The 11,651-nt window shown below is 42.6% G+C and overlaps 1 protein-coding gene across 1 annotated transcript; it reads left to right on the top strand.

Moving 5' to 3' along the window:
* Positions 1–3,363: 3,363 nt before the first annotated feature.
* Positions 3,364–4,369, top strand: LOC145938640 (uncharacterized; the record flags this gene model as incomplete). Its single annotated transcript, XM_083042412.1, has 3 exons — positions 3,364–3,390; positions 3,875–4,001; positions 4,149–4,369. Coding segments are annotated over 3 exons (375 nt in total), but the record flags the coding sequence as incomplete, so codon positions are not given.
* Positions 4,370–11,651: the final 7,282 nt, after the last annotated feature.

Raw genomic sequence — 11,651 nt, 5'->3', positions numbered from 1 at the left:
AAGCAGTGGTATCAACGCAGAGTACGTACGCTATGTTGATGATATCGCGTTGGCCGTCCCTCCCGGGATGAGCCAGGAGATACTAAGACAGTTTAACGCGTGTCATAACAGATTACAGTTTACTTTGGAAAAGGGAGGCAATAGACTCGATTTTTTGGATGTTACATTCATTCTAAACCAGGGATACGTTGAATTCGATTGGTATCATAAACCAACATTTTCGGGAAGATATCTGAATTATTACTCCTGTCACCCTCTCTGCCACAAGAGAGGCACAATATTTGGCCTAATAGATAGGGCTTTCTGGTTATCACATCCAAGATATCACCAAAAAAACCTCGAATTGGTCATTGGGGTGTTACGTGATAATAAGTATCCATTACAACTGATTTTTGAAACATTTCACGAAAGGCTTAGGACTTTGTTTGCGAGAAATAAAAATAATAATTCAGGTGACGCTAACAGAATACCTGATACTAATTCGGCTCGCGTTGCATATTTTAATGTCCCATACATACCCAAATGGTCCGAGCGGTTTAGCCATGTGGTCCGTGATCTAGATGTAAAAATGTCCTACACAGGTTTGAATAAGTTACGCTCGTTTATCCGCGTGCATAAAGACACACTGCAGAAAGATTGGCATAATAACGTTGTATACAAAATTTCATGTCAAAATTGTAATGCCTCTTATGTCGGTCAGACTAGCAGGCAGTTGAGAACACGCATTAGGGAGCACAGAAATCACATAAAAAGAAATACCGCGCAAAAATCCGTGATCATGGATCACAGGCTGAATAACCACGAATTTAATTGGGATAACGTTGAGATCTTGGATGAGGAACCGTTTCTAAGGAAGAGACTTGTTTCAGAGATGCTGTTTATCAGGCGCCAGATAAATGGCCTAAACCGACAAGAAGACACAGAGTGTCTAAGTCAAGCATATATATCTGTTGTGACAAATATGCCTCAAATTTCTTGAAAGACGGTCTTCGTTTAGTTGTTATCGAATTCCTTTAGAGAGCCATAAATCATTTGTAACATTAATCTCCATACATCGTATGTTTGAGAGAAGGAGATAGAGAAAGGGTTGGGAGCGAGAGGAAGGGGGGACAGTGATAGAGGGAGAGAGACGGAGGGGGGAAAGGGAGAGAGAGGTGGGAGTGAGAGGGAGAGAGAGAGAGTGGAGAGGGAGAGGGAGAGAGAGAGAAGGAGAAATAAATTCCACACATTGTTTGACATTGACTTCGATAACAGGCTATGAGCCGTGGTAGGGCGCCTTATAAATAGCATCAGAACGAATATCTTCTTCACTCGTGCGTCGGGCGCGTCCGCGTACGGTCGTGTGAACGTGCGATTGATGAGTGTGTGAGTAAGAGTGAGCCCCCTTTCGGAAATTCCTCGGAACTATACTCGTCATTATAGTCCACTTTTGAGTACCTCATGACATATTATGTCACTTTGTCTATCTAATGGGATATCGATAGGGAGGGCTCACGGCTTTTGCGCTACGTGCGGTAGTATGTAGATTCCCCATTATTATTTATTGCATTAAATTTACTGAAGAAGGTCCAAAGAAAGGACCGAAACGTTTAGATTCAATAAATTTGTTTTTCCAACAAGTTTGTTTTTAATATTTGCGTACCTACACCCTACGCGTGGCTCCATATAGCCTCCTTTTGAATTTGTAATTTATCTTATTATCGTCAGACTTTATGTCACTTTTCCAAAACTGGATTTGAATAACATTGAAAATTATTTTTTTTTATTTAATACCGTTTGCATTACTTCATTGTGAAAATATAAGATTCAAAAAGTAAATTCAAAAAATTTTTTTGAAACTGGAAATTGGAACACACATTGAATATTTTCTTTTATAAAATCAAGAGTTTTGTTCCCAAACTTGCCTCTTAAAACAAATTTTTCACGAACGATATAATTTTTAAGAAGGATAATTGATGAAGTAAAAGTGACATTGAATTAAATGCTTAAGCTGATAATTTTCAGAAAAGAAATCATAAAACGATTGTATATATAAAATATGTTTTAATCTTGCAGTATCTAAATAATTATTTTCTAATTTCTTTTAACATTTAGAATCTAATCAAATGTAATGTGAATTATTTCAGTTATTTTTTATATATTTAAATTGTTATAATATTTAAATATGAGACCTGCACATTCATTAAAAACTTGCGTTTTAAAGTCGTTTTCGTCAAAAAATTATTACTTTTTTCTGAAACATATTCTTCAATCTCTTCATCAACTAATTCTGTCTCATTTAAAATTTCTAATTTTGTTCATAATTATCTTATTCTATATCTTTAATGTTATAAATTTCAGAATGATTTTTATTTCTATAATTTATAAAAGAATGTAGGAAAACAAATGCTCTTTCACAATTAGCTTTTTTATATGTATAATTTGTATAATAAGGATGATGAATGTACATGCTGAATCAGAAATTTATTACTTGTAAATATATTTTTCCATAAACTGCAAGAAAACATATTAATGTGCACTTTACTATATAAATAATAACTCTCAAATTATAGGCGCTACCATCAAACGACGCGGTAGCGTTGAGATACCAAGTACATATAAAAATACTTTCTCGCTTGTCAATAGTTTTGCCTATGCACAGAAGTCGCGGCGCTACCAAGTAGCTTATCTGAAATTTCAGATCAAATGACTTAAATAAAACTTTCGATCAAGATATTTCAGGAACTAATGCTGTATTAAAAAATTTAATGGCATTTTTATTATATAATATGAATACAAACTTTCAATTGATCAGTTATACTACAATAAGATTGGTGCTGTTAATTCTGAGAAATGATAATATCATATCAAAATTGTAATCATTTTCATTTTTATTTTTTTTTTCGTCAGATTCAGATCATAAAGTAAAAGTAAAGAGGGTTATCTTGATAGTGTAGAGAGAAAAAAGTTGATCACACGAAAAATATTCCCTACGTGGCCAGGTTTGCCGAATATAGAATAATTTGAATCATTAGATCGCCATCTTGAATATTGTATATGTATATAGTGTTATGTTTAATTGTGTTATTAATTAGTAAGGGTGCCTTCACATGCGGCGTAAGATGCGTACGCGTAACTTACGCCAAACTCATCAACCAATCACATCGTTTTAGTTATCATACGCAAATTCACCTAGTTATTTAACGTAATGCCGATACGCTAAATTCAATTTTTTGCGTAAGCCGCCGAAAGTCGCATAGGCAACCAGTTTATTTACGCATATTTTTCTCCTTATGGCCGACAAGATAAAACATTGGTCACCCGAGGCCGTTAAACATTTAAGAAGAAGCATAATTTTCGTTCGTGCTGAATGTGTTTCGATGTGTGCTGAAAAAAATGAACCAAATTCGGGTAAGAACAAATTTTATATAAATAAAAATTATCAATTTAGATGTAATTCATCGCTTGCACAATATAACAAAGTAATTTTAAGGTTATCTCTGGTGAAAATTATTTTCAGAATCTCTCATAACAAATTTTTTAGATTTCTTTTTTTGAACATTTCTGAAAGATGTGCCAATTCATATAGAAAATCTTAAAATTTTCTGAGAAAGTTCGAATTTTTATACGAATTGACGCATCTTTCAAAAATATTCAGAAAAAGGAATATAAAAATTGTTCTGAGAAATTCTGAAAATAATATTCACCAAGTAAATCTTAAAATTATTTCGTTATATCATGCAAGCAATGAATTATGTCTAATTGTAAGTATTGAATGAATATTTTATGGCCCAGCGTGTGTGTCCAATAATTATTTTTTCATTTGCATGCTGGACGAGTTTGAGCAACCTGTTGTCTTATGTATCTTCACTTACATATTTCTTTTTTAATACAGCACAAATGTGGATACTGTGGATGGATTTTTAAATTTACCACAAACTTTGCTGAGCACGAGTGCTTCAAAGATTACATAGAAGGAATAGACCATATCAATGTTGACGAAAACTATGTCGTGACAATAGGTATGATTACTATACATATCTTTTCAATGATTACTATACATATCTTTTCAATGATTACTATACATATCTTTTCAATGATTACTATACATATCTTTTCACTCATTTCACTCTATTAAATAAATTAAAAAATATAATTATATTTAACAGTTAAAAACAATTCAACGGTTGGCAAAAAAGAAAATTTAAACGAACTCTTAATCGAAGCAGTTAGAAGCAAACCTAGCTTATATGATCTTCGTGTACCTGCTTCAGAGAGGACACTGTTACGCAAAAAAGCATTATGGATAGAAGTGTCGAACATACTACAAGGTATATTTAATCATCTAGAAAAATCTTTTTCTTATTTTATTGCATATATAAATGAATGAGGCTAGATGGAAGTATTTACGAGACAATTATATAAAAGCTCGTAAGAAGGTTCGGGCGTATGTACCTAGCGGATCTAGCGCTAATGCCATTGAAAATAAATCTAAATTTCAATATTATGAGCTTATGGCATTTCTAAACGATTCATTGCAGACACGGCCGTAAGTTCTTACTCTTTAATATTCTTATATATATTATTTCTATTTTATCAGAAATTAAAGAGAATTTGTCACATGTGTAATCCATTTATTATGATATTCTAGGACAGTGAGTTCGTTGACAGATGCTAATGCTAAAAATGATGAAGTAATTTCACTTGACACTGAAAACGAGCAATATGAGGGTAATATTACAGCTGGGCCTTTAACAACGCTTCAAATTTCGGATAACAATTCTCTACAGACATCCTATGTTTTTTCACGAACATCTACACCTACAAGTATTTCTCCACGGACGTTCGATTCTATCGACATTCTTTCACAAGTCCCCAAACCTACGAAAGATCGATCGACCTTAGCTTTTGATTGGCACGGAAGATAACCACGTCAAGAAACACGATCTTGTTGTGGCTTTTTTTTTTTTTTTTTTTTTAGCGTCTGGAAAATGCGCAACCGCATACCCACCCGCCTCGGGGGAGGCAAGGTGGGTTATGTGGGGCTGGGGGTAAAAGCGACCCCCGACCCACTAAAAACCAGACGGCGACACTCGGCCTGACGAGTCGATCTCGGGAACCGCTATTGCATAACCTCCGAGAACGACTCAGGCTGCGCGGTTGTTTCGCGCCCTTCTCGCGAGGAGGGAGACATGAGTTGTCTCACTCCTCGTGAGGAGAGGTGGGTGTCGCGCCACACTCTCCTCCTCACGGGGGACTGCGTGCAATGACCCACAAGTCCCCCGACTTGTGGCTCTGCAGTCCCCGTAAACCCCCCTTAACTGGGAGGTTTACTCCATCCTCAGACTTAAGGATGGTGGTCTATGAGGCTGACTATGTGTCAGTCTCCATAGCCTCCGTCACTTCCCTCACACTGGCCAGTATCTTCTTCAGGCCAGAGGACGATGCTAATGGCCCGGCAGGGACTCGCTTCGCCGCGAGTGTACCGGGCTGTTTCGCCTTCGTAATCACTTGCTTCGAGGAAGCCGTGGCTATCCTCTCTGCAAGTGGCACGTCCTCTCTCCTCCTCGAGGGTGGCTTGGGTTTGCACCCTCTACCACCCAGTCGGTGTCCGGCTGGCAAGCCCAAGTCAGCGCAAGCCAGACACTTGGGTTGCGCCGAACACCCCTTAGCGCTGTGACCCAGCTCTCCGCACCGGTAGCAGGCGGTGCTGCGGTCAACGGCTGCTTTGCACCGGGCCCGGACATGACCATGTCCGAGACACCGGTAGCAAAAGACGGGCCGAGGCTTCAGGGTCTCAACCCTGACCCTGCTCCACCCGACCTGCAGCTTCCCCACTCTGGCCAGCTTGCTGGCCACCGATATCGGGCAGCTGACCCAGGCTGAGCCTGGGCCAATGTCGGCGCTGCGCCGGATCTCCCCCACTCGGATGAGCTCCTCTGAACATCCCGTCTCCGCGGCGATTGCCAGGGAGACATCCTTGGAGGTGGAGGCCACGTCGAGGCCCCTGACCCTCAACTCCGCGGTCTTCTGGGGCTGCGTGACCCTCACCTCCTCCTTCTCCTTGAAGATCTCCCTCATCCGCTCGGCCAGCTGCCGAGCTTTTGAGAGCCGGTCTTTACCGGGGATCTCGATGACAAGACCCCCCATCATCGATGGCCTGAGCCTCGACCCCGCGATGCCGAGGTCTTGGAGGGAGATCTTCTCTCTCGCCTCGCCCATCACCCGGGCGTAGGACAGGTCACTGCCCTCTCTCTCCGCGATCGTGACCGTTACGGCCGCGGTTGCGGGAGCTCGCGGGCCCTTCTTCCTCTTTCTCCGCGATGTCTTGCGGCGCTTCTTGTCGGGTTTCGCCGCTTGACCGGGTCCCGTCTGCCCACCGACTTGCGGAGCCGCAGACCCCTTGGTTGCCCGTGGTTGCCGCTTATCGGCGTTCTCGGACTTTCTTCCAACTACCTTGGACCATAAGTCCTTCGTATCCCCCCCAGAACCATTAAGATTCCCCGCTGCGTGAGATCCCCCCCCTTCTTCACCGAAGACGATGGACCCCCAACAGTATTTCCCCCCCGTGCAACCCCGGTTGTAGGAAGTTTATCCCCCTCCCGAAGTCCCAGCTTCTTGCGAAGCTCCCTATTCTCGTCCCGACACCCCCGCATCGCCGCGATGGAGGAGTCGAGAACTTCCGCCATCTCGGTCCGCGTGCTGTCCACCTCCTCTTTCAGCTCCCTGATTTGGTCCAGGAGAGCCTCGACTTCTTGGACACTCAGTCCACTAGTCGGATTATCCTCCGCTGCGGTTGGATCGGGAGAAGTCCCCCTGTCCACTGCTGTTGGAGCTGTGACTGGCGCCGGGATGTTCGGGCACCACTCCATGTCCCTAACCGGTTGGTCACTCTCCTCCTCCTGGTCGATGTAGATGTCCCTGGTCCTGAGCTTTCGCTTCAGGGCAGGGGGTCGACGCGATGGAGAGACGGAAGCTCTAGCGGTGGCAAGCTCTGCCTTGACCTCCGCCAGCGACCTTTTCAGGTCGTCTATCTCCACCTCCGCCTTCTCCTTCCCCCTCTTGAGAGTTTCTGCATATACCTTCAGAGCGCAGAGCTCCTGCGAGGGAACCGGCTCCTCTGAGGCACTGCGCGCTCTCTCCATCAGGACACCCAATGCCGCCTGGACCTCCCGCGCTGCTCTCCTTAGCGCAGTGCTAAGGGTCGATTGTAGACCCTTAGACACATCCGAGGTTTTATCCACAGCCATCAGGTGTCTACATGCCTTGGTATAAATTTCTGAGGTTTTCTGCGCTTGGAGCACAACCCTCAGCTCCTCCTCCGTGGGAAGGCTGTCCCTTCCTCTAGTACGCTTGGGTGGAGTGCTAGCGTCTAAAACGTACAATGCCTCCTTTAAGCGTACCTCCTTCTCCAGGATAGCCAGGCGGTCCGCGCGGGCCGCCGTCATACCTGCGTACTCCGAGGTTGTTGGAGGCCGCCCCCGGCCTCTTTCCACAGCCTCCGCCGCTTTCCTTTGCTCCTCGGAGACTTCCTCCACGTCCACATCCATATCCTCCTCCGCATCTGAAGACGAGGCGGAGGAGGAAGAATGTTCCCACTGGGGGTCCGGGGAGGTGTACACCTGCCCCTTCGCCGCAGTGGTGGCTTGGCTCTTGCTCGCTCCTTTGGTCAAGGGAGCGGTCCTTGAGGTGGCCTTTCCGCCTCTGTCCAACCTTGTTAGCCGCACAATCGGCTGGGAAGTACTAGCCTTAGGCTTATGCTTCCCCCGCAATTGAACGGCTTTAGGCCCATCCTTGGTGAAGCAGATCGCCATTTCACCACGGGAACTCGCTTCCAACTCCCGTGGAGGCCCGACGCTGGATGACGATGAGGGGGTTGCCGGGACAATACAACCCCTCTCACCGGCCACTGCGGTATCCGACCCCGCTGTGACGGTAAACTTCTTCTCTTTCATTGTGTCCGTCATGATAAAAAAGTGAAAGTATTGGCTTTTCTTTCTGGGGATCCCACCCATAGGACGGTTGGGTACCAACCCTATAGAGCCCGTCCTGCCCTCATTCATACATCCACACACACACACATACCGCCTTTCCAAACAAGAAAAGGCCTTGTACCAAGAATTCTTGGTACTGGTCGCTCTTAGCACCCAGTACGACAGTGTACTGGGTGAGCCCTCTCACCACGACAAGGTGGCGACCGACGAGAGAGTGCCACCCAGGAGGGTGCGATAGATTTCGGGTCCCCGCAGAGACCGTCCACCCCAAAATGTCCCTCTGCCCGGACATACCTCTCGTTTGGGGGAGGAGCCTGTACACCTGCTAGACAGACACCCCCCCCGATCGCGTGTCACTCGCCGAATGTTTATAGTGGACCGAGTGATCCCCACTAGACAGACATCTGTATTGGCAGGGAGTCGCCTCTCCTGCGAAACCCCTCTTGGCACCTAGCCTCTGACAGAAGAGGGGAGGTGGGCCGCTCCAAGTGTCATATGGGGTGAGGGGGCTCACCAGGGACCCACCCCGACACAAGGAACAACCGAAATCGCAGGAGCACGTGCCCGTCCACCGGTCAGACCATGCCATTTAACCAGGATGTTTCCATTTCGAATACATCCCAGCACCGGCCGCCTTCGCGTTTTTATACGAGGGGAAAGGCGGACCCCTGTTTGTATGATGCATTGCCCTCTGAGTAAAGACCCAGAGAACCATCATCATCTCTACCCGTGTCCCCGCCTCCGAGTTTTTATACGAGGGGGAGGCGGACCCCTGTTGCTGGCGATGTCAGGCTCCGGGATCCCCCTTCACTTGACATCACCGCGCCCCGGTGGGCATCCGTGTCTCGACATAAGTGACTCGATGTAAGTGTGCTTCCGTATTTCCGGAGGGTGAAGCACAACCCTCATCACCCACTCTACTTGGGTCTCTTTCGAGCCCCATGCGGAGCGGGTAACGCGTGCAGACCTCAGGCGATCCGCGAATCCCAGCCAACAGATCACCCCGGCACGGCCAAAGCCCACCGGTACATCACCGTCAGCCAGGACGCGCAGTGAGGCCGCTCCTGCCCGAGCATCTCCGACCCCGGAGGCGCAACCTACTAGCGGAGAGGATGGCTGTTCCCAGTAGGCTCGTCGAGGCGTGCCTCGCCTCCCACCAAGCCGCCACCTCTCCGTGAGCACCCCGCAAGCAAGGCACCCGAGCCGGTTCTCCCTCAGATTCGGAAACAAGCCAAGCTATATTTCCTTCCTCCTCAGGTCGGCCATCCCGAGGAACAAGCTTCCTCGAGATTGCGCCTAATGCGCCGCGATGACACCTTTGCGATCACCCGACATCCCCTGCCACGGCTTAAGGATAATTACCCCCAGCCTATCGACCGGGCATTCGCCCAGTTTTCGGCTGTGACCGCAGCATTCGAAGGGATATCAAGCGATCACGCCAGTGTCCAGAGACACATAGCGATATATGCGCTCTGCCCGAAGCCAGTGACCCGTTAGCCGCCGAGGGGGTACCTCGACGTTTCCAACTCTCACCACGTGGAGGAGGGTTTGGCACATGGACCGTCGTCCTTTGAGAGTCATCTTGTTGTGGCTGAAATCTATCGACTCGAGATCGATTAACCTGAAAAACGAGTTCTTTAAAAATATACTTATCTAATAAAGATTAAAATAATAAAAATTAGAATATTTTATTTTTAATTAGTTTATCAAAATTAATAATTATTATTAGTACTTTTGAGTATTTAATCGCAGAACTATACGTGTGAAACCTGTTAAAATATTATTTTTATTTATTTATTTATATATTTTCTTATTTATTTATTATTATTTATTATTTATATACCTTTTATTTATATACGCTGCACCTCATTTACTTCACCGTACATACGTACTTAACCTTCTTCTTCTGTTATGGCAACGAATACGTACTTAACCGTATGATTACGCGCACATTTTACTAAGCACCAAGTATCTAATTCACATGGCGCGTATTTAACAATACGCCTAAATAATAACAACCAATCGAGAATCCATTTAGTATTTCTGTTCTATTGTACAACAGAAAGCCTGCTCTGTTATTGGTTAAGCTAGTTACGCTTTACGCGAAATTTAACGAAATACGCTCCATGTGAATAAGGTACTTTTAAATGGCGTAAGTTCTGGCATATTACTAGAATACGCAAGGTACGCAGCAGTACGCGCGTACGCATCTTAAGCCGCATGTGAAGGCACCCTAAGTGTGTAGTGTTTGGTTAATAAATAATTTTGATAATACATTTTTTTAAATGAGTATAGTTACAATAAATTTTGTAATCGCAATATTAGGAAAAAATTATAGAATTTATTTTAGCATGAACTTTAACTAAACTTTTAGTTTTTAAAACCTAATATTATTTGCAGGTCAAATAGATTAATATTAATATTTAGTTATTAACAATATTATAATACAATTAATATAAAATTTAATATAAAATAAAAAATAAATAATAAAAAAAATAAATTTAAATAAATATATAATATAATATAATATGATAAAACATAAAATACACAATAATATATATACACACACACATATATTAATATAAAATTTTGAAAATTTTCTTTTAAAGATTTATAACTTTATTTTTATTTATTTGTTTTTCTTTCAATTTTATATTTATACATTCCGCTGTGACCATGCATTTCTAATCTTTTCGTCTCATCATTTATCATTTACAATTTTGAGATAGCGATGAAATGGTCCAAATTATTCCATTGGCCATATACAAAACATTTTTCGTCACTTTCAATTTATAGATAAGTCTCCTTACTCTTATTTCATGATTCAGACTAATATATATGTATATACTATATATATGTAAGATATACGTATATATACTTGCACACATATACACAAAGTGATTTTGTTCCTCAAGCGGTATTCACATGTACAATTATTCATTTAAATGTGTAAAACGCTTAAGAGACAAAATCTTATGTTTATAAGTGTATGTACATATATGAATATAATGTGACAAGAAGAAAAATGATAAAGTAATTAACGATTATGAAAATATATTAGAGCAATACATGGAAAAAAGTGATAGTGATATAAAATTATTAATAGTATAGTAATTATACAGGGTGTCCATAAAGTCTGTCCCCATCCCCTATATTTCGGAAACTGCTCAAAATTATGAAAAACCGAAAAATACGTGTTTGATCATTTTGAGAGGCTACTCTTTTAAGAGAATTGTGAGGGTTGTCTCCCCAAGGGAATACCCCAGGTAAACCCTAACTCAAACGTTTTAAATAGAATCTTCTACATTATACGATATGATTTAAAAGAACATAAAGAAAGAAAATTTTTGGCGTAAACCGTAGGTTGATACGTTGACCCATTCAGGAGTTATTTAGGATTAAAGTTCGAAAAAAGCCAATTTTAAAATTGGTTACTACCATTTGGAAAATCCTAAAAAAGAGTTCGAGGTGTAAAAGTGTTCGTATTTTTAAGTCTTTTCCATAAAAAATTTAGATTTGACCTTGAAGTTTTTTTTCAGTTCGAAAAAGAATCAAGCAACTTGTTAAATTCAGTCTTGCTTGGATTTCTTTTTCGAACTGAAAAAACCTTAAAGACAAATCTGAATTTTTTATGGAAAGAAACTAAGAAGACGATCATTTTCAAATCTCGAACGTTTT

Source organism: Prenolepis imparis, unplaced genomic scaffold, assembly GCF_030444845.1.
Source record: "Prenolepis imparis isolate NDT839.2.m4 unplaced genomic scaffold, iyPreImpa1.0 SCAF_7, whole genome shotgun sequence".
In the NCBI taxonomy this organism is placed as follows: Eukaryota; Metazoa; Arthropoda; class Insecta; order Hymenoptera; family Formicidae; genus Prenolepis; species Prenolepis imparis.
The sequence above is the reverse complement of the archived record's forward strand: the minus strand, read 5'-3'. Positions and strand labels throughout refer to the sequence as shown.